At 42.5% G+C, this 24,086-nt stretch overlaps 1 protein-coding gene across 1 annotated transcript in view; it reads right to left on the bottom strand.

Moving 5' to 3' along the window:
• LOC115640758 (butyrophilin subfamily 1 member A1-like) overlaps window positions 1-20,350 on the bottom strand; it is a 31,594-nt gene extending 11,244 nt beyond the window's left edge. Inside the window, exons 1-13 of the mRNA XM_030543736.1 lie at window positions 20,072-20,350; window positions 19,129-19,242; window positions 17,097-17,444; window positions 13,970-14,251; window positions 12,517-12,621; window positions 11,734-11,754; window positions 10,082-10,102; window positions 7,225-7,245; window positions 6,765-6,785; window positions 2,057-2,077; window positions 1,547-1,567; window positions 913-933; window positions 28-48 (exon numbers count right to left, since the gene is read on the bottom strand). Coding sequence (XP_030399596.1) covers window positions 28-48; window positions 913-933; window positions 1,547-1,567; window positions 2,057-2,077; window positions 6,765-6,785; window positions 7,225-7,245; window positions 10,082-10,102; window positions 11,734-11,754; window positions 12,517-12,621; window positions 13,970-14,251; window positions 17,097-17,444; window positions 19,129-19,242; window positions 20,072-20,147 — 1,093 coding nt within the window. The 5' untranslated portion in view covers window positions 20,148-20,350. The remainder of the gene's footprint in view (window positions 1-27; window positions 49-912; window positions 934-1,546; window positions 1,568-2,056; window positions 2,078-6,764; window positions 6,786-7,224; window positions 7,246-10,081; window positions 10,103-11,733; window positions 11,755-12,516; window positions 12,622-13,969; window positions 14,252-17,096; window positions 17,445-19,128; window positions 19,243-20,071) is intronic.
• Between the last annotated feature and the right edge of the window lie 3,736 nt (window positions 20,351-24,086).

Raw genomic sequence — 24,086 nt, 5'->3', positions numbered from 1 at the left:
TGTCAGAGGAAGGATAATGGCACTTACCAATTTCTGTATGTAGTTTGCCTAAAAATTAAACAGAAATACAAATATTGTTTGACTGGACTTTCCCTTCTCTTATGTTTTATTTCTCTTCAACATCACTACAACAGTTAAGACACAGAGATTATTTTTATTTAGTCGCCTATTAAGGAGGTCAGACTAGGCCAGTGGTGCCAAAACTTTTCCTGTTGCCCCCTTCCCCCCCATTACCAGTAAAGGAATCAGTGTGCAACCTCCCCCCACCCCTCATTACTGCATAATTGACTCAGCAGAGGAGCTTGGGCTGAAAGCAGAGATGGGCAAAGAACTGGGGATAAGAGAAGAGCTGGGAATAGAGGTGGAGCTGGCCTGAGGGCAGAGAGGGAATGAAAGCAGAGCTGGGCTGGGGGAGGAGCAGAGGACAGAGTGGAGCTGCCGCTGGGGCCGGAGTTGGGGCAAGAGCAGAGCGGGGCTGGGTGGTGCTTCCTCCCTTCCCCCCGTAGGGCCCTGCTGTGCACACACCCCTGAACATTCCTCCACATACCCCTAGGGGACCCTCCCCACTGTTTGGGGACCACTGGACTAGAGGATCCGGTCATCTCTTCTGGTCCTAACCTCTGTGACTCTATTGCTTATCTGTTTTTCAAATTAGCTTTTGCTGGAAAATTCATCTACTTTAGTCTTTCCCCACATTTCATAAAGTTACATAACAAAAAAAAAACAATCCTATACACCCTCCCAAAAGATTATAATAAAAATAAGAAAAAAGCATGCTAGCAAAGAAATGAAAAAAGGTTTTAAAAGTTAAATTAAAAAGAAAACAACTTTAGCACAATTAAGCAAACTCCCACATGAGGATCCAAACTGCTACTAAATGTTTCTTGTCAGAGGAAGGAAAATGACACTTACTTATTTCTTTATCTCGTTTTTCTAAAAATGAAAAAGAAATATTTTTATAAGGGCTTTCCATTTTCTTAAGTTTTATTTTTGTTTTTCATGCATATGACAGTAAAGGCTGAGAGAATCATAGAAGATTGGAGTTGGAAGGGACCTCAGAAAGTCATCTAGTCTAATCCCCTGCTCAAAGCAGGACCAATCCCCAGACAGATTTGTACCCCAGTACCCTAAATGGGCCCCTCAAGCATTGAACTCACAACCCTGGGTTTAACAGGCTAATACTCAAACCACTGAGCTATCCCTCCCCACTTCCCTGTCATTATATCAGAGGAGAGGATTCAGGGGTCCCTTCTGGTCTTTAAATCTGTAATTCTATTGCTTATCAGTTTTTCAAATTAAATTTTGGTGTGAAATCAATCCAATTTGGTTTTCCCTTCATGAAGTTACACTAAACCCCTAACCAAAAAACCCACAATAATAACTAAAAGCAAGTACGCAAACAAACAAAAACAGGTTAAATATTGCCAAAGAATTCTAAAAGTCAAATTTAAAAGCAAACAACTCCACAACAATTAAACAAGCTCTCACATGAGGATTCAAGCTGGTACAAAAAAATTCTTGTCAGAGGAAAGATAATGACACTTACCAATTTCTATATCTTGTTTGTCTAAAAATTAAGCAAAATACACATATTGTTTGTTAGAAGTTTCCCTTTTCTTATATTTTATTTCTCTTTATCATCAATACTAATTTTAAGGCTGAGAGATTATTTCTATTTAAACTCCTGTTCAAGACAGTCAGGTGAGAGAATCCTGTGGTCCTTTCTGGCATTAAACTTTGTGACTCTATGACTCAGTTGCTTCTCAGTTTTTCAAATTAGCTTTTAGTGTGAAATTTATCCACTTTGGTCTTTCCCCACATATTATAAAGTTAAATTAGAAAACAACCTCCCACCTTCCCAAAAGAGAATAAAAATAATAATTAATAATAATAATAAAGCAACAAGTAAACAAAACAAAGAAAGGTTTTCTATTGCAACAACTTTTAAAGTTACATTTGAAAAGAAATATGTCCACCAGAATTAAAAAAACTGCCACATGAGGATCCAATTTTGTTACAAGAAATTTCTTGTCAGAGGAAGGATAATGACACTTACTTATTTCTTTATCTCGTAGGTCTAAAATTAAAGAGAAATAAATGCATATTTTTGTTACGTGTTTCCCTTTTCGTATGTTTTATTCCTCTTTATCATCAATATGACTGTGAAGGCTGAGAGACATCAAACGTGCCTCAGAATGTCAGACTAGAGGATCCTGTAGTCCCTTCTGTGACTCTATGATTGTATTCATTATTAATTTCTCAAATTAGCTTTTCATGGGAAATTTATCCAGTTTTGTCTTTCCCTACATTTTGTTAAGTTACAATACTCACCACAAAAGAATAATAATAAAAAGCAAGTATGCAAACAAACAAGAGGTTTAAAATTGCAACAAAATTGTAAAAGTTAAATTTAAAAGCACACAATTCCACACCAATTAAACAAACTCCCACATGAGGATCCAAATTGGTATAAAAATTTTCTTGTTGGAGGAAGGATAATGACATTAATTTCTTATATCTCTTTTGCCTGAAAATTAAACAGAAATACACATATTGTTTGTTAGGAGTTTCCCTTTTCTTATTTTTATTTCTCTTTATGATGATAGTTGGGACTCTCCTTCCAGATGATGATGTGGTATCGTCTCGCACTGAGGATACCTCTCTGGGGGATGGAATTCTAGTTGTTAGGAAGAGACAGGCATTAGTAATGGGCAATTTGATCATTAGAGACCTAGATAGCTGGGTTTGTGATGACTGGGAGAAACGCATGGTGAGTTGCCTGCCTGGTGTGAAGGCTGCAGATCTCTCGAGATATCTAGATAGACTTCTGTGTAGTGCTGGGTAGGAGCTAGTGACTGTGGTAAGTGGAGGTACCAATGACATACGGAAGGATAGGAGAGAGGTCCTGAAGGCGAAATTTAGGCTGGTAGGTAAGAGATTGAAGTCCAGGACCTCCATGGTAGCATTCTCTGAAATGCTCCCAGTTCCACACACAGGGCCAGTTGGATAGGCAGAACTGCAGGGTCTCCATGCGTGGATGAGACGATGGTATAGGGAGGAGGAGGTTAGAATCATTAGGAACTGGGGAAACTTTTGGGAAAGGAGGAGCCTATACAGGAACCAGATTGCTGGCACTTAAAATTAAAAAGGTTGTAGAACAGTTTTCAAACTAAGGGCTGGAGAAAGCTAACAGGTGCAGAGAAGCATATGGTTTAGACAGAGACATCCCTTAGGACAGGCTCTACTAATGGAGATTCTCTATGTCCTAGTAAGGAGGAGAGGATGGAAGATGATAAAATACAGGTAGGATCTGATGAGAAACGGTCAAATGAAAAACAGTCTCATTCAATTACATCATGTAATGGGAGACAGCTAAAAAGTGACAAGTTTTTAAAGTGCTTATATACCAGTGCTAAAAGTCTAAATAATAAGATGGATGAACTAGAGTGCCTCATATTAAATCAGGATATTGATACAACAGGCATCACAGAAACTTGGTGGAAGGAGGATAATCAGCGGGACACAGTAATACCGGGATACAAAATATGTCGGAAGACCAGAACAGGTCGTGCTGGTGGAGGAGTAGCACTATATGTGAAAGAAAGCGTAGAATCGAATGAAGTAAAAATCTTAAAAGAACCAAACATTACCAGAGAATTTCTGTGGATAGTAATCCATGCTCTAATAATAAGAATATAGCAGTAGGGATATATTACCGACCACCTGATAAGGATGGTGATAGTGACTGTGAAATGCTCAGAGAGATTAGAGAGGATATTCAAATAAAAACTCAATAACAATGAGGGATTTCACCTATCCCTAAATTGACTGGGTACATTTCACCTCAGGAAGGGATGCAGAAATAAAGTTTCTTGACACCTTAAATGACTGCTTCTTGGAGCAGCTAGACTGGAGGGACCCACCAGAGGAGAGGCAATTCTTGATTTAGTCCTAAGTGGAGCACAGAATCTGCTCCAAGAGGTGAATATAGCTGGATCGCTTGGTAACAGTGACCATAATATAATTAAATTTAACATCCCTGTGGCAGGGAAAACACCACAGCAGCCCAGCACTGTAGCATTTAATTTCAGAAAGGGGAACTACATAAATATGAGATTAGTTAAACAGACATTAAAAGGCACAGCACCAAAAGTAAAATCCCTACAAGCTGCATGGAAACTTTTTAAAGACATCATAATAGAGGGTCAATTTAAATATGTACTCCAAATTAAAAAACATAGTAAGAGAACTAAAGAAGAGCCACCAGGGCTAAACAACAAAGTGAAGCAGTGAGAGGCAAAAAGGCATCCTTTAAAAAGTTGAATTAAATCCTAGTGAGGAAAATAGAAAGGAGCATAAACGCTGGCAAGTGAAGTGTAAAAATATAATTAGGAAGGCCAAAAAGGAATTTGAAGAACAGCTAGACAAAGACTCAAAAAGTAATAGCGATTTTCTTGTTAAGTACATCAGAAGCAGGAAGCCTGCTAAACAATCAGTGGGCCACTGGACGATCGAGATGCTAAAGGAGCACTCAAGGAGAATAATGCCAATTAGGACAAACTAAATGAAATCTTTGCATCCGTCTTCATGGCTGAGGATGTGAGGGAAATTCCCAAACTTGAACCATGCTTTTTAGGTGACAAATCTGAGGAAGTGTCCCAGATTGAGGTGTCATTAGAGAAAGTTTTGGAACAAACTGATAAACTAAACAGTAATAAGTCGTGAGGACCAGATGGCATTCATCCAAGAGTTTTAAAGGAACTCAAATGTAAAATTGCAGGACTTCTAAATGTAGTCTGTAACTTATCATTTAAATCTGCTTCTGTACTAAATGACTGGAGGATAGCTAATTTGACGCTAATTTTTGAAAAGGGCTCCAGAGGTGACCATGGCAATTACAGGCCAGTAAACCTGACTTCAGTACTGGGGAAACTGGTTGAAACTGTAGTAAAGAACAAAACTGTCAGACACGTAGATTAACATAATTTGTTGGGGAAGAGTCAACATGCTTTTTGTAAAGGGAAATCATGCCTCACCAATCTACTAGAATTCTTTGAGGGGGTCAGCAAGCATGTGGACCAAGAGGATCCAGTGGATATAGTGTATTTATATTTTCAGAAAGCCTTTGAGAAGCTCCCTCATCAAAGGCTCTTAAGCAAAGTAAGCTATCATGGAATAAGAGGGAAGGTCCTCTCATCAACTGGTAACTGGTTAAAAGATAGGAAACAAAGGGTAGGAATAAATGGTCAGTTTTCAGAATGGAGAGAGGTAAATAGTGGTTTCCCTCAGATGTCTATCCTGGGACTAGTCCTATTCGACATATTAATAAATGATCTGGGAAAAGAAGTAAACAGTGAGGTGGCAAAATTTGCAGATGATACAAAACTACTCATAATAGTTCAGTCCCAGACAGACTGCAAAGAGCTATAAAAGGCTCTCTGAAAATTGGGTGACAGGGCAACAAAAGGCAGATGAAATTCAGTGTTTATAAATGCAAAGTAATGCACATTGGAAAACATAACTATACATATAAAATGATGGGATCTAAATGAGCTGTTACCACTCAAGAAAGAGATCTTCAAGTCATTGTGGATAGTTCTCTGAAAACACCCACTCAATGAGCAGCAGCAGTCAAAAAAGCAAACAGAATGTTGGGAATCATTTGGAAAGGGATAGAAAGGATAAGACAGAAAATATAATACTGCATCTATATAAATCAATGGTATGCCCACATCTTCAATACTGTGTGCAGATGTGGTTGTCCCATCTCAAAAAAAATATATATTGGAATTGGAAAAGGTTCAGAAAAGGGCAACAAAAATGATGAGGGGTATGGAACAGCTGCCATATGAGGAGAGATTAATAAGACTGGGACTTTTCAGCTTGGAAAAGAGATGACTAAGGGGGAATATGACAGAGGTCTATAAAATCATGACTGGTGTGGAAAAAGTAAATAAGGAAGTGTTATTTACGCCTTCTTATAACACAAGAACTAGGGGTCACCAAATGAAGTTAATAGGCAGCAGGTTTAAAACAAAGAAAAAGAAGTATTTTTTCACACAACACACAGTCAATCTGTGGAACTCCTTGCCAGAGGATGTTGTGAAGGCCAAGACTATAACAGGGTTCAAAAAAGAACTAGATTCATTGAGGATAGTTCCATCAATGGCTATTAACCAGGATGGGCAGGGATAGTGTCTCTAGCCTCTGTTTGCCGGAAACTGGGAATGGGTGACAAGGGATGGATCACTTGATGATTATTTGTTCTGTTCTTCCTTCAGGAGCATTTGGCATTGGCCACTGTTGGAAGATAGGATACTTGGCTAGATAGATCTTTGGTCTGACCCAGTATGGTCGTTCTTATGTTCTTATCAATATGAAAATTAAGGCAGAGCGATTATTTTTTCTATTCAATCTCCTTTTAAGGAGGTCACACTAGAGGATCCAGTCATCCCTTCTGGTCTTAAACTCTGTGACTCTATGACTCTGTTGCTTATCTATTTTTCATATTAGCTTCTGCTGTGAAATTCATCCAGTTTAGTCTTTCCCCACATTTATTAAAATTACATTACAAAACGAATGCTTATACACACCAAAAGGAATGATAACAATAAAAAAAACAAGCAAACAAAAGATTTCATATTGCAACAATTTAAAAAGATAATTTGAAAACAAATACCTCCACCACAATTAAAAGAACTCCCACATGAGGATCCAAACTGATAGAAAAAAATTCTTGTCAGAGGAAGGATAATGATACTTACTTATTTCTTTATCTCGTTTGTCTAAAAAGTAAAAGAGAAATAAATATATATTTTTGTTAGGAATTTCCTTTTTCTTATGTTTTATTTCTATTTTTCATCAGTACATAGTGAAGGCTGAGAGAAATCAACCCCTTCAGGACATCAAACAACAGAGGGTCCCTTCTGGTCTTAAACTCTGTGACTCTATTGCTTATCAGTTTTTTAAATTTATTTTATTTATTGAAATCTATGCAATTTAGTGTTTCCCCACATTTTATCAAGTTACTGTAATCCCCTAACCAAAAACAAAATAATGAAAAAAGCAAACACACAAACAAAAACAGGTTAAATATTACATCAGAATTGTAAAAGTTAAATTGAAAAGTGAACAACTCCACAAGAATTAAACAAACTCCCACATCAGGATCCAATTTCATACACAAAAAATAAATTTTGTCTGAGGAAGGATAATGACACTTACCAATTTCTATATCTCGTTTGCCTAAAAATTAAACAGAAATACGCATATTTTTGTTGTTTCCCTTTTCTTATGTTTTATTTCTCATTATCATCAATACGATAATTAAGGCAGAGGCCTGGTCTACACTAGGGGGTGGAGGTCGATGTAAGATATGCAACTTCAGCTACGGGAATAGCGTAGCTGAAGTTGAAGTATCTTATTTCGACTTCCTGTCCTCATGGCGTGGGATCAACGGCTGCGGCTCCCCCTGTCGACCCTGCTACCGCCACTAGCCCTGGTGGAGTTCCCGAGTCGACGGGAGCACATTCGGGGATTGATATAGCACGTCTAGATGAGACACGATATATCGATCCCCGACAAACCGATCACTACTCGCTGATCTGGCGGATAGAGTAGATATACCCTTAGAAACTATTTCTATTCAGTTTCCTCTTTAGGAGATCAGACTAGATGATCTGGTCGTCCCTTCTGTTTGTAAACTCTGTAATTCTGTTAGAATCATACCATCATAGGACTGAAAGTCTAATCCCCTGCATTCGTGGCAGGACTAAGTATTATCTAGACCATCCCTGACAAGTGTTTGTGCAACCTGATCTTAAAAATCTCCAGTGATGGAGATTCCATATCCTCCCTGGGCAATTTATTTCAGTGCTTAACCACTCTGCCTGTTAGGAAGTTTTTCCTAATGTCCACCCTAAACTGCCCTTGCTGCAATTTAAGCCCATTGCTTCTTGTCCTACCCTCAGAGGTTAATGAAAACAATTTTTCTCTCTCCTCCTTGGAGCAACTTTTTATATACTTGAAAATGTTATCATGTCCCCCCTCAGCCTTCTCATCTCCAGACTAAACAAACCCAATTACTCTATTGCTTACCAATTAATCAAATAAGCTTTTTGTGTGGAATTTATCCAGGTTAGTTTTTCTTCACATTTTATAAAGTTATATGCCCCCCCCTTGAGAATAATCATAAAAAACAAGAAAGCAAAGAAACAAAAACAGGTTTAATAATGCAAAAAAAAGTAAATTAAAAGGGTAAATTAAAAAAGGAAACAACTCCACAACAATTAAACAAGCTGCCTGTGATGGAATACACCAGTTTAAAACCATGCCCTTTGGACTTCATGGGGACATGGCCACTCTCCAGTGGAGGATGGACAGTGTGCTATGATCACATGGGTCCTACGTGGCCACCTACATTGATAATATCATCATTTACAGTGAGATCTTGGCTGAATATATGAAGCACATTACTGTAATATTTTGGGTTCTCAAGGAGGCAAGTTTGATGGTCAACCCAACCAAGTGTCAGCTGGCCACCCAAGAAGTCACGTATCTAGAGTATGCTGTGGTGGTGGCGGGGGGAGGGAAGCTATGACCTTTGGTGGAAAAGTTGAAGCCCTAGTGGCCTGTGGGATACTACTAACATTTCATCTCAAACTCCGTTACCATGGCTGCCTCTTTGACAGACCTGGTTAAGGGCACTGCACCCAAAAAGATCCACTGAACCAAAAGCTGTGACAAGGCATTTAGAGCACTATAAGACCTGTTGACCCAGGAGCCAGTAAATATTCCACTCAGCCTTCTCAAAGCCCTTTATTCTCTGAACAGATGCATCCAATGTCAGACTCAGAGCAGTGCTATCTCAGGAAGTTGGAAGAGAAGAAAACCGTGTTCTCTATCTCAGCAGGAAGTTATTGCCACATGAGGTAGCCTAATAGGTCATTGAAAGGAGGCCCTGGAAGTGAAACAAGCCATTGATGCCCTGTACTATTATTTATGGGGGTAGCCCTCCTGCCTAGTAACTGACCAAGCACCACTCCACTGGCTGAGGTCAATGACAAGCCATAAACTAGGCATTATGCAGCAGCATCTCTCAATGCAGCCATAGAGCTTTCAATTGGTACATCATTCAGGCACTGAAACTATATATGTGGACTTATCACAGGATGGTGGCGACACAAACCCGCCCAAGGACACCATAGCCCAGCGCCTGAGAGGAAGGGTGTGTGAGGGGCTACCAAACACCACCCTGGGCATGATAGGGTGAAAGAACAGTACTGTGCCAGGTAACTCTGCCCCTCCAGCCCTGCAGATCATGCTCCAACTGGAGAAAGGGCTGAGAAGGGAGCAACCCAGCTCAGAAGGGAGAGGCACGAGAGGGGGACAGACCTACCCTGAAGGTTACTGACAAGGGCACGGGAGCAGCCTCCTTGAGGGACTCACTGCTCGCTTAGACCCGGTTGGAGCTGATGGTTTGGTGCCTTTTCTTTTTCTTTTCACGTTATCTTGGACTGGAAGCTGGGGAAGCCCAGCAGCTGATAGGAAGTGACCCAGGGAGGGCTATTTGGACGGTATCTTTGGGGTCCAGACACTGTTGACCATTCTAGGATGCTGGATCAGAGACCGGTGTAGTGGGGGGACCCGGGTTCCCCTATCTCACTGCACCAGCTATTTGGGGGTGGGCCCTGGGGCTGGTCTGTGGCACCACCTGTACTTCACCCCTTCTTTCCCCCCTTCGCCTCTTCTCCCGAAGCCCCACCACTCGTTCCTCTCTGCCCTCTGCAGCAAGTGGCAGGTGAGAGGTGCTTGGGGGAGAGGGCGGAGAGGAGTGAGCAATGGGCAGGGGCCCTCGGAGGAGTGGGCAGAGAGTAGCTGATGGGAGGCCCTCAGGCGAGGGAACCTTGAGGGAGAGGACGGAGTGAGGGCAGGCCTCGAGGGAGAGGGCAAAGTGGGGATGGAGCACCCACCAGCAAAAAGAAAAGTCAAAGCCTGTGATCAATAACTCGATTACACTCCCACATGAGGATCCAATTTTGTATAAAAACTTTCTTCTCAGAGGAAGGAAAATGACACTTACCAATTTCTAGATCTTGTTTGCCTAAAAAATACACAGAAATACACATACATGTTTCTATGACCTTTCCTTCCCTTATGTGTTGTTTCTCTTTTTCATGAAAGTTAAAACCAAGTGATTATTTCTATTCAATTTCCCTTTTTCTATTGCTTCCCCACCACCCCAAATAACATTTTGGTGTGAAGTTTATCTAATGTAGACTTACCCCAAATGCTATGAAACTAGATTATCAAACCCTATCCTGGGGCACATCCCCATCCCAGTCAGGAAAAGTCTATAACTCCTCTGGCCTCAACTGGAGTTAAACAGGCATCCTGCAGGGCCTACTCCACTTGGAGGAAATGATCTTGAAAGGGAGAATTTGTCACAGGAAGGGGAGGGCTGCTGGAACTCAGGGGTAGCTGATTCTTGCAACAGAGTCACTGGAAGACAACTTGTGAACCTCTGCCACTGACAAGGGTCCTTCAGACGAGGCACAAGCTGACTGCAGCAGGGAGTGTTTGAAGATAAACCTTGTCTGGGATCTAGCTGTACTGAAATTTCTGTCATGAACTCACTTGATTCATGCTACACCCCAGCTTTGCAACAGTTTCTAGACTCTTCAGTCTGCCAGACTCTCTCTTCCTCTTGGGTAAGCCACATGGCTTCACCGCTTCCTTAGATTGGACTTATCAGCCTTCAGCACTCCTGTTTTGCACTCTGAGTTCTGTTCAGTGAGTCCAACTGAGATACTACCAATAGAGACTTGCACACCCTTCAGGGATAAATGCACCTCACCAAGTGTTTGCAGTGGCACTCAAAGAGCATTATCAAAACAGTCGGCTGTATTAGTCAACTGGACACAGCATAGGTTGTCATAAAGAACTGAAGGTTAAAACATAGACCATTCTGGTCAGCCCAGAGCCCATATTCTGTAGTGAACCCCACTGTTCAAGCTCTGTTTGTTTCTCCATCCAACCTCCTTATTCAGACTCCAGATTAGAGCCCTGACTCCTTCCAGCAGCCAGCTCTTATCCCCCATCTCACACCTCTCCAGCCCTTTGTTCTTGAGCTGGGGAATGTTACTCAGCTTCCCTGCTTAGATGTGGGGGAATCCATCTCCCTCTGGGCTGTTGGTTGCTACATGTCAATATCCGGTGACTGGATTTGCCACTGTCTTCTCTAATACACCATCGATATGGGGACTAAGGCCCATAACATCAATACTGATGTCTCTTAATCATAGAGCAAACAGTCCTTTTATACTTACTGAGTAACAATGTCACATATAGAGGAAACTGAGGCATGCATAGAATTCATAAAAATATTGAAGAAAATTCCAACTTCATCACTCCTTCATTGACAAGCCAGACATCTATAGATTCTTCTGAAAGACTCTGAGAGTGAGGGCTGGTCTGCACTGAAAACTTACACCCTCAGACATGTAGCTAGGCCAACCTCACCCCCTAAATGGAAGGACTTTTAAAGGGAGACGGTTCTCTGGAAACACCCAATCGGGCCCTACAATGGTCCAGCCTATTACACACACATCAACCCTCCCCAATCCAACAAACACAGAGAAATGAAAATAAATTAAAAAACCCAACAAGCCTATATACAATTCTGAGACTGTAATCAACATTTGTATTTGTGGAAAAAGGAAAATTGAAACTTACCAACTTCTTCAGTAAGTTTCCCTTAAAAATACAGAAATAAATATAAATTATTTTCTTCTCCCTGCTTCATGAAACAGTGTTAAAAGTCTACATCCTATAAGTACAAAATTCATTAGGAGCATGGAGGGACAAGTCCAATTTATTTGGAAATTGGGCAGATATTCTTTATGGACTAAGTGAACCCAGAGCCCTGGAGCATGGACATCTGTGACTATCACATATGTCACATGGACATATGTGATAGTTGATATGCTTTTTGTCCTAACTGAAGAAGAAATGTGTTTATTTACTGATTTACCACAGGGGTGTTTCTATTGGGCCCAGCACTGTAATATCGAGATGCACTACACTTTGTTAACAAAAAGGATCTTTGAAGTACAAATATGAGAGGCTAGGCTTTGCAGAATTTTCTCTCAAGTGGGACAGAGACAGACAGTGATAAGCCCCTGAGAACTGGGAAGACAGGGAGATGAAGGAATGAGCAGAACACAGATGTATCTGCTGTGATCTGATTCTTTGGTTCAGTTCTATAGCCTAAGACTCTCCTCCCTCCTATTCTCACACCCTCAACTTCGCCAGTACCCTCTATCAATACCCCCACCTCCTGCCACACACACACAGCTCTGCCCTTACTGTCTATTAATAAATTCACATGCATTCTTCTTTATTTAGGACAAGATCAGCAGGTCACACGTTCTTTTAATATTAAATTCTGAAATTCCTCTTATTTATTTATTAGAATAAAACCTTTATACACAGTGTATTTCTCCATCTGATATTTACCTTTCATTTTAAAGAGATAAACAGTGAGGCCAATGAAACCAAACAAAACCACCAGGATCACACTGAGAGACACCATCCAGGAATTCACCCTCGGGAAAAATGGATCTGAAAAAAAACCACACCCAGAAATTGCCTTTGTTTGGAAGTGGTGATGAAAATCAGATGTTTTTACTCCATACAAATACATAAATAGTACCCAGCAGGATTTCTGTGAGATAAGAGTGAAAGAATGGCCATGTCCACACTACACAAAATGCCAGAAACTGATTTTAAAAATGGCCCCAATCAACAGAGATTTAACACTGATTTATCCTGGAAAAAACAGACCTGGTTTGATCCATTGCTATTCAGAAAGCCATAGAATTCAGGGGCAAATTCTCTGCTCATAAAACCTCACTGACTCCAATAGAGTTACACCAGCAAATAATTTAATCCTTAGTGTTCAGCAACATTCAGAAATTGTCAGATTAATTGGAATATTTCTGAAAAATCCACTATTATCCCCCAAATATTTGAAGGAATCATAATCACAATTTCTCCAGACAATTCTGTAGCAAACTAATTAATCTTCATTTACTTTTCTTGTGTTCACAGTGATTCAGACATCCATCCAGGATGGAATTTTGGAAATATACCTAAAGCTTTCTCTGCCCAGGGTTTGTGCTTTGATCCAGTGAAACTGGGGCAACCCTCTTATGTGGCCATTCTTAAACTGGTTCAAGAATTGACAACATACGAGTATTGCACCAATTTGAATAAAGTGATGCACAAAACCTTAAATCATAAATCGGCTGAATAGTGCCCTACCTCCATTTAGCTGAAGTCAGTAAGGAATTGACTGAAGCTACGTCGATACAGGGCCCTTTGAAATTTATATGAGTGTTGACCCAAGCAAGTGTCATCAATTAACTAAATAGTTCATCAGTGCAACTTTTGTGTGTAGACAAGGGTAAAACGAGTCCCTTTGTGGATCCAGACCAAAGTGACTTAAGGAGCACAAGTCGCACTAAAAGTCAGTAGAAAGACCATCACATGACTGAGGTGACATTTCACACAAGTAATGAACAATAAGTTGTAGGAGTGAGAAGATCACAAAGAAGCCACAGTACAGAATTTACCACATTCAAAAACCTCAATAAGCTGGAGTTAAGGTAGCAGGAACACACTGCGTCAGTGGATTGAGTAAAAGTTTCTTATCAAAAGGTTGGAAGTTTGTATCTGTACGCGCGTGCATGCTAGAATATCAGGAAAGTCAGACATAGCATTAAATTTACATGAAACCCAAAACTTTGATAAGCCTAAATTGCGACCCTGTAAAGACACCAGCCTCCCATCTTCTGTTTGTATGTGGATTATGAAATATCGATCACAGATATTTCAGTTCTTGTTTTCCTATATTTTGTTTTGTTTCTGGTGGTGGTGAGTTCAGTGTGGGATTTGGATGGTAACTGACCTGCTATATAAACTGCTGATTCCTTTTCTTGATCGAGAACAGTGTTCCTGATGCAACAGGACAAGTTTCGGTTTGCATGCTCTGTTACAATGATCACAGTTTCTGTTTCAAACAGGTTGTTATCCCCTGGGGATTTTATTTCAGAGAGTGATGGTAAATGTCGTCCATTGAGATCTTTCCACAGCACCTCAGGCTCTGGGTACCAACCAGCTGATCGACAAACCACCCGGATCCCTCCATCCTGGTGACCCTCAACAGAGATGAGAGGAGCAGAGCCCAGACCTAAGGGGAAAATACATAAAGGTGTCAATTCCATAAATTAATTGATAAAGCAGAACGGATGAGGGACTATGTGTGGATCCCTTACTCATATTAGAAAGCACTAATTCATGTGGGTAGTCAGTAGAAAGGATGAATAAATTCTGGAATGTTTGAAATCCCAGTACTTATGGACACAAAAAACGTAAACAAATATTTTAAATAATTTCATTAAGTGAGTGGCAGATATTTTTGTTTCAGCATAGGAGCAGCTGAGTGATGAGCACCTTTGGAGATATGACAACATAGATACCTGAATAGGATTTGAACTTTTGAAAATCTGATCATTAGTGCATTGGATAGATATATTTATTATTTAAAAAGTCTAACTAGCTTCATGGTTGCTGTGCAGAGCCATCCAGAGGGGGGACAAATGGGGCAATTTGCCCCAGGACCCGGGCCCCACAGGGGCCCCATGAGCCCTGGCCCGGCAGCAGTCCGGATCTTCGGCAGCATTTCGGCATTGGGGGACCCTTCAGCGCTGCTGAAGACCCTGAGTGACTGAAGGGCCCTCCGCCGCCAAAATGCCGCTGAAGACCTGGACCGCCACCAGGTCACTACAAGTGCCGCAGCTCCCCCGCTTTCCCCAGGCCCCCTGAATCCTCTGGGCAGCCCTGTTGCAGTGTAAAAGCAGCAGGAGAGAAATCTTAAATCTTATCTAAGAGTGGTAAATACATAATTTTCCCTCCCCACTGTGACACTCTGCACTCCATATTCACCATAGTAATATGATTATGATATAATTATGTTGCATCTTATACAAGATGTGTCATGTAAGGTGTCAATGGAAAAGTTATGATTTTTAGAGTATGGTTATCGTATTTGTATGCATAAATGTTTAATCTGGAGTTATGAATATTGACTATGCAGCTGTATTTCAAATGTGCTTATGCTGGATAACACCCACAACTAGCCTTTCAGGTGCAAGAGTGAAGAAGCTAGACAGTGCTAATGGCCCATGAACAAAAAGAGTAGGCCATGGTAAAGTCTTGTCCTCACCGGGGGACAATGCAGACAGTTTATGGATAATGGCTGCCATGACTCATCAAGCATGTAGGGGCATCTGACTAGATCACATGATATTGAACTCCAGTTTGGTACCTGTATTTTACCACAAACTTGGCTGGGAATCTGGTTTTGAACAAAGGGGTTCCTGCCATATGGAAGAAACTATAAAAGGGGGAAGTGACATCACCAACAGGCCTCACTTTCCCCACAACCCAACATCTTTATATAGCTCTGGAAGAGCACAGACTTTGAATTGGGGAAGTGCTGGTCACAGGTGGGAAAGAAGGAAACCCTGCCTGTGTACGAAACATTTACAAACTGCTTGTATTATCTAACAGGGTGAGACACTGTTTGATTAAAATCCTGTGTAGTATATTAGGCTTAGATTATGTGTTTGTTTATTTGCTGAGTAATCTACTTTGATCTGTTTGCAATCACGTATAATCCCTTAAAATCTATATTTCTGTAGTTAATAAATCTATTTTATATTTTTTACCTGCAGCAGTGTGGTTTGTGTGAAGTGTTTGGAAAAAATCTCAGCTCAATTAACAAAGGTTTTGTGTATATCCCCCTCCACATCAAGGGAGTGGCGAACTGAGTAATTGTAATTATCTTTAATGGTCAGGCTTTTGACCAGGGCAGGACGGTACAGCTCCAGGGTCCTTGGCTGGGAAGCTGAGGGGTGTTTTGGCTGAAGCCTCACTATTGTTGGTTCATGAGTGCCTGGCTAGATGCATTCATGCACACAGCTGGGTGTGGTCCCTGCCTGTGGATGTTGGTGTGAGTGCAAGTGTGGAGGGCTTTGCAGCTTGTCACAATGTCACAGTGCGAGAGGGAACCCAGATTGGTGAGACAGAAGGCTCAGCTGTACCCCAGTTCCAGGTGGTACCCTGAGGAACAATCTGTCACTCCCACCACCACCATCACCATTTTACAGTCTCAGCAAATAAAAACACTGTATTTTATTTTAACTACACCCCAAAGCAACAACCAACAGTGAACCGATGAGAAAACCATAAAAGTCTGTCAGCCTCACCTTAGCCCCACAGCCTAGAACTGATTCCAGAGCAACTGGAAGGCCATGTGTGTCCAGAAGTCCTTTCTCTCTTAACTAAAGACCACTTTGGAGTGAATTAACATTGGGCAAGAAAGTGTCTTGGCCATTCTGAAAATGTTTTTAATAACATGTTGGGAAAGTTTCCAGCATATTTTCCCTAGTATGAAAGTTTCCAGCATATTTTCCCTGTTTGCAGAAAGTTAGATTGTGACAGAGCAGGAAGCAGTGCAGATTTGACCTGGGAATGTTGCCTGGGAGTTACATTGGGGAGGAGAAGGAAGCTACCTGAGCTGTAACCTGAGCCAGGAGGGGGGTTGGGAGAAGTGACGCCTTCTGCCTGGGAGACTGAACAAAGGAGAGGAGGAGCAGAGTGGAGGTGGGAGAAAGCTGCTGGAGGAATTTTTAGTTTCAGTTTGGGCTGGTTGGTACAACGCAGGGAACCCCAAGCTAGGGTCTAAGCTCCCTGAACCCCCCAGAAGGACTTGATTGAGGGGTCCTGGTTGTGCCGACAAGCTCTGCTGTAGACTGCGCTCCTATTGTCCAATAAACCTTCCATTTTACTGGCTGGCTGAGAATCACGGTGAATCCCAGGAAGAAGGATGCAAGGCCCTGACTCCCTGACACTCCGTAACATGGATACACTGTGTTATTGTAAAATATATATCAACCAGGGAGTCACAGCTGTAATAGGAAAGAACAAAGCCTGCAAACCGCACAAAGCTAAAACTGTCACAAACTACTGACCTGCAACCTGCAGTTCCAATATGGTTTCTTCATGAAAAGTATCGTCTTGAACAAAGCAGTGGTATTGTCCTTCATCAGAGTGTCTGATATTGAAAATCCTCAAGGGAACATTCCCATCTGTGAGTCCGGCTTTCAAAAGCTCCGTCCTTCCCTGATATTCTGGCATCTGCCGATCAAACTGATCCTTCCCATCACGGTACAAGTGCACAAAGGATAAAAACTCAGGTCGGAACCATCTCACCTCCATGTTTGCAGCACTCATCCCGGGGGACAGGTGACAGGGTAACACAGTTTCCTGACCCAGGATGGCAGTGACAGGGTCACGGGGTCCAATCACTGTGAACTTTGCTGGAAAATGCACCAGAACAATAACAACGAAAAGTAAGTCAGAGGAAAGTGGGAATCTGATATGAAGGACACGGCCAATAGGTTCCATTTCAGACAAACTTTTCAAAAAGTTCAGCCAGAGACAGACACTCAGCATGGAACATTTCAGCCTGAACGTTTAAGGGAGAGCAGCGCTCATGAGCAGCGGGACTGGGGCTCCGTTATAAGAACACTCAGCCTCAGAGTATGGCACAGGCACACAGCACTGAGATGGGAGGTGAAGCTGATCATGGGCAAGTTTGGCGCATGGCCCAGGCACAGAGCATGGACACAGTGCGGAGGTGACAACTGGTAGGTTCAGTGCATGACAGAGGCACACAGTGCTGACATGGGGTGAGAAGCTGAAGACAGGTGTATTCAGTCCATGTCACAGTCACTCATCAGAAAAACTGAGGCAGAGAGCTGGGAATGGACGTGCTCAGTGTATAGTTGAGACAAACTTACTATTCAACAGCTCGTTTTTGTAACTGCTCTCAAACTGACACGCTTACTGACATTGCCATGAAATTTGTTGGGCCTCACCAGGAATAAGGGTAAGGCTGGAGGCCCATATTTGGTGTTCTTTCACCAAAGGGTTCCTGAGACATTGCCCTATTGCTACAGCCAATTTTTGGACTATTATGGTTCAACATTTCATGTGCTCAAGAGACCAAATAACCAAACGTAGCGAAAATTATTGCCTAAAGACAAAACAATACACTATGAAAAGGAGACATCCATACCCTCCTCCTGGGAAGCAATTCTTATCTTGCAGCGTGCTCACCTTACACACAAGGTATGCTTGAAAAATACACCCTGAACCCACTTATATTTATACTGTGGCTTTTTGCAAGTGAGAAAGCACTTTATACCTCCCCTAAGAGCCAACCCACCAGTTTCTTAACTTGTTGTTCTGTACCTTCCTTACCCCTGTTTTGGATACCGCATTCCAAACCAGGTGGGTGTAGAGTACATCCCAAGCAGTGGTAGGAGACACCTTTCGTGGCATTGATAGGCTTCCTATTTTCTATTTTGAATTCTAATGTCAGATTTGTAAAGTGTTGTGGGATATTAGATATTGGTGAACAGAATTGTGGGATGAGCATAATACATTTAGTTAACTTAACTTCTCATCACTCTCCCTCTCTCTGTCTCTAATGTATATTATAGGACTACTGTGCACATAATGTCTAATAATATGGTGTATACTACACCTAACATATATGTATTAGCTAACAGGCCCAATTTAAAAAGTCACATGACATCATTATATCCTGGTTCTTATGTTTTTTTGCAGATTAGTCTCAGACTACGGCTCTGATCTTTTCTACATCTGAAACCCACTACGTTATTTGATTCTATTATTTATTATTGCTGTTATTAAACTCTTCAACAAGTGTCCACCCAATGCTTTGGGCATCTTTGACAATCTTTTAAAAATACTTGTGTGAAGAAACAGACCTGGGCACAATTCCAGAAGCAAATAAAATAACCCAGCAGCAACACAATTAGAGCAAACAATGAACAGCGAAGGTGCTGATCTTGCTGTGGTTAAGTTTACACACTGGGAGTAGTTCCATTGACTTTGAGTGAAGCATGTTGTTAAGACACTTCAGGGGCCTAAATAAATCCTCTAAGAGACAGCAGACACAGTGTGGATTCCTACCTGATTCCATCTTGCGAACATATATAATGAAGAAAACAATAAAACCAGGGAGAGGGGAGCTGGCTCTGGAGCCGTGGCAGAATGAGAGAATCTTCATCTTCACTGAAACTTGATCTAGACAACAGGAAGGAGGAGGAGGAAAACAATTCATCATAGTCAGCATAACATTGACTAACATGAAATCACTAAAGTCAAACATTAAAGAGGACACATTAAATAAAAAAAGGAATAAATACATTGTTAAGTGAACTCTTTCATATTATGGAGTTAGAACAGCCATTCAATTACAGTTGAAAATGTGTTTCCTTTACCATTCTGATTTTGTCCCATCCCTACAAAATTCACATTAAATAAAAGTCAAATCAGAGTAAAAGTTGGTAGTAATTCCACGAATGGAGAAAAAAGTTTGAAGAAATGAGAAAGTGTGTATGAGAGAGAAAGATTCTTGTTTTTTTTTTTACCCATTTCCTTTCTTTCAACGTATCCGAGGCAAAATGATTCAGTCCCATAAACAAAGTTACTCAGTAACAGGGGCCACAGAGAAAGAGGCTTCCCATAAACTTGGATTTGCAAGAGTTTGTAACTTACTTTACAAAACAGAAATATACAATAAACTAATTCATAGCAAATCTCCTTTTGAATGCACTGAGAGCAGGATCAGATCCAGTTTTCTTGACTAAAATATAGGAGCAAAGAAATAGATTCTTAAATCAAATAACCAGAACAGTCTGGAGTTACATTACAATGAAAGGAGATGGAAAAAGTAGCTCATGTATCATTTTAAATATATAGTTCAAAAGCAAACTGTATATTCAGAGTAAGACACATTTATCTGGGATTATTGGCTCATTTTGCAGTTAATAATTCACACAGGGAATAAATGTCTGCTAGGAGATATCAAAGAGCAAGGGAGATGGTATTCAAGTGACAGAAGCTCACTTACTTGATATACCCTGGAAATAAACTTTGGAACAGTTTTGAGCTCTCTCTGGTGTTTGCAGGTTTTCTAAAACCCTCATCCATTCTCCTCTGGTTAGTTTACATTGTCAGTGACTCTTTCAGTGATGAGACTGCAAAATTAATTCTTCGTAAGAAATTACAGAGACAAAGAGCTGAACCCTGGTCTTTCTTTCCGTACTTCTGCCAAAATGGTGTTTATTTTTTGTTGGACACTGAATTGAGCTGTGTCTCTCTTGATGCCTTCAGGGAGATAGAAAGCGAAAGTAGAAAAGGAACTGGAAAGCTATGGTGATTTCAGCCTGTATCACACCCTCATTACAGTTTGGAAATAAGGATCCTCCCCCAAAGAAGTCCTCCTAGCCTGCCAGTGTTAGTGGCAGTAGAGTCAGACATCCAAGTGTCCCGATCTGGCTGAAGGCAATGAGAATGATGAAGTAGCAATTGGCTGAGCCCTCAAGAGTTAACTCGTTGTTAATGTAGCCTCACACACTCTACAAGGCAGCAGGAAAGGAGGGAGAGGAGACAGCATGGCAAACAGAGACACGCACCTTTTGTGTGAGAGAGAAATGTGCATTTCCCTTTTAAGTGCACTGACCCGTTCTTAAGTACACTGCCTTGTTAAGTTAATCAGCAAGCTGAGACTGCAGCTTCTGCCAGGAAGCTTCATCCGTCCTGAGTCCTGTCGAGTGTCCCCCCTCCTCTGTGGAGATGGGGTAAGCGGGGTGCAGGAGCAGGGGGGAGGGGGACACCCTGATATTAGCCCCCCTCTTTCCACCCCCGCACAGCAAGCAGGAGGCTGGGGAACAGCTCTGAGGCAGAGGGCAGTGACAGCACATGGCAATGGAGGAAGGGACAGCTGAACTGTCGGCAATTGAAGGCCTACTGGGTGGTGGCTGCACAAGGAACTTAGGGGAGCAGGGAGCTGATGGGGGAGCTGATAGCGGCCTGCCGATCCACCCTGGTTCCAAGTCCCCACCAGCTAGCTGCAACGGGCTGCTCTTCCTGAAAGCAGTGGACAAAGTAGGTGGCTGCTAAATGACATTAGACGGGAGTGTCACGGAGTGTGGGGGGGTCCAGTCCTGCACCCCTCTTCCTGGGACCCACAGTGACTCTCAGCCAGCCAATAAAACAGAAGGTTTATTGGACAACAGGAATGCAGGTTACAGCAGAGCTTGCAGGCACAGTCAGGACCCCTCAATCGAGTCCTTCTGGAGTTTCAGGGTGCTTGGGTCCAGCATAGGATCCCCTGAATTCCCCTCATCCAGCCCAAAATCGAAACTGAACTGCCCCTCCTCCAGCCGGCCGATTCCTTTGTCCAGCTTCCCAGCCAAGGCGCTAACCCCTTCCCCCCTACCTGGCTCAGGTTACAGGCTTAAAGAACCTGTCCCTCATCTAAAGACATCCCGGCTCTCCCATCCCCCATGCAGACAGCCCCTACTCCATCACAGGGAGCATTGCACAACTTTAAACGAGCATGTTCCCTAATTGATCAGCAATGTAGCAATGAAACAACATTAACCGGGATGACTTTAAGTGAGAAGTTACTGTAGTTAAAAAAATAATGTGTTAATGAAATTTGTGACTGAACTCCTTGAGGGAGAATTGTATGTCTCCTGCTCTGTTTTACCCACATTCTGCCGTGCATTTCAAGTTATAGTAGTCTTGGATGATGACCCAGCCCTAATCCCTCACTGGGGCCCAGAGATGCCACTGCAATAGAAATCAGTGCATTCTATTGATTATTAATTATTATTATCATTATTAATGTCAACATGGAAACTTTATGAGCACAAAGTTTCCAAACTGAAATCTATGGCCATAATTTCCAAACTGAAATCCGCAGGACTAGGACTCTCTCCCTGTGGCATCAGGAGATGTAGAAGAGGAACCATGCCAGTCACAGGGTGGCTGACCCTATAAAAGGAGAGAGGTCTCAGCGCCATCTGTGACATACCCAGTTCTCCTCTCCAGGTGGAGACAATGAAGGAGTGGTGAGCAGGGAGTCATGTGATCCAACCAGGCCTGGGGTAGGTAAAGCAGAAGCCTATGGAGAGTCAGAGGGAGGAGGCCTGTGGTGAAGGCAAAGGAGGCCTTGGAGCTTCCTCGAGATGATAAGGCCAAACTCCAGACTAGAAGTCCTGAGAGTCTCTGCTGAGAGAGCAAGAGTGTTACTGGCCACAAAAAGAGCCTTGTGGATTATTTTCCTCAAAAGGGACTGAGGCAGGGCCTCTGCAGAGCCACCCCAGGTGGTGACGGTGCCCTCTGGCGGCAATGACCCTGCTAAATGCTTGATTACTCTGCTGCCTCCTCTAACCCAGTCCCTGCTTCCTGCATCAGACAGATTTGCTAGGGTCTGCCCAAGATCCACTCCAGTGCCCGTCCTAAGTCTCATGAGGGTTGGGCTCCCTTCTGGTCCTCGTGAGGAGCTCTGGAGTGAAAGGGTGAAGGGGATGTGTGCCAAGAGGACAGCCCCAGCTGTATCCTACTGCTTCCTCGGCCCCAAGGACAGGAGCTGCATGGACATGGTGATTTATAGCTTTCAGAGGTGGTGGAAGTGGTGAAGGGCAGAGAAGGGGGGTCATTCAGTGACCAGGACTCCACATATGGGAAGCAGGAAGGGTGGGGTGCGGGTTCTTCACTAACCCTCACTCCAGTGTGTGAGCCTTAGGACGTTTATTGAGGGCCACACTTCACCTGCACAAGCCTTTGGAGGATTCTCAGATGCTGGGAAACCTATTTAGGCCTGAAATTCCTCGTTCTTCAGTGGAGGCTCACTGAGTGGCTGTCTGGGGCTCAAGGAAACCCTAATGCTGGGGGAAGGTGAGTTTCCCAAGGGTCTGGTTATAAAAAAATAACAGTTGGTCATTTCCAACCTGGAATTCTTTGGCAGCTTCCTCTGCAGGAATGACGGTGTGATCTCTGTGCTCCTTGGATCTGTCACACATCAGGCAGATGGGGATTTCGTCCTCTTTGCAGAACAGTTTTAGAGGCTCCTTTTGTTTCTCACACAGACTCTCTGTTTCTGGTTCCTTCACTGTCTTCAACCTGAGTTCTCTGGCTGCTTCCACAATATTCCTGAATTTCCTGTTCAGTCTGAGGTTCCTCTGGGGAAAGATCTCTCTGCACTGAGGGCAGGAGATGTCAGTAGGAAATCCCCCCCCTCGGGTCATGCAGGCTCGGCAGAAACTGTGATCACAGTCTAGAGACATCGGATCTTTAAAATACTCCAGAAAGATGGGACAGGTCTCTTCATCCTGGAGAGTTTTTGCTGGATTTGCAGCAGCCATGGCGTCTAGTGCAGGAAAGGGATGAGAGAGGAATTTAATTTCACTTCTTTCTGCTCAGAAATGGGTTGATTGAAGTTTGCATTTTTATTAGGCATTTCCTTTCTGGATGTGGTCTCATGCTATTTGTTTTTTGAAGACTGCAGATGTAAGCAGAGTCAGGATGAGCTCTACCCTGACATCTGGTGGTGAATTATGGGGAGTGTGGAAAGAAATTTCAGGTGTTTGCATTTGCATACCTGCCCCACCTAGCATAGCCCACGGCAGCCTGGGATGGTTATTTTGACAGCTCTGGGATCCCCAATTGCTTTGTTATTGGGGCAGGAGGAATAAAGTCTTGTCATCCTGATTATGTGAATGAGGAACTATAAAATTGCTTTATGACAGACAGTCTCAATTAAGTATCAATTAAGTAGCACTCACTAGACAAGGGACATGGGTGCCAATTCCCAGTGAATGGAGAGAGGTTGGGTACTGGTGTGTATACCTGATGGTATGGGTCCCTTTTGAGGGTGTGGAACACCAATTGCACCTCTTTCTCTCTCCACTGTTAAAGAGCAGAGCTAATTCTGATTCCATTATGAGTCAATCTAGAGGTTGCTGAGCTGAATTCACTTTGGGCCAATGGTGCACCAGCACCAGGGCTCCCCTACTACAAGCAGAAATCACTAAAAGAGCTAAGCTTACTAAGCTGAGATCACTGAGTGCTGTATT

This window comes from Gopherus evgoodei, unplaced genomic scaffold, assembly GCF_007399415.2.
Source record: "Gopherus evgoodei ecotype Sinaloan lineage unplaced genomic scaffold, rGopEvg1_v1.p scaffold_32_arrow_ctg1, whole genome shotgun sequence".
Taxonomy (NCBI): domain Eukaryota; kingdom Metazoa; phylum Chordata; order Testudines; family Testudinidae; genus Gopherus; species Gopherus evgoodei.
Note: the sequence above shows the minus strand (reverse complement) of the source record. Positions and strands in the feature narration are given on the sequence as shown.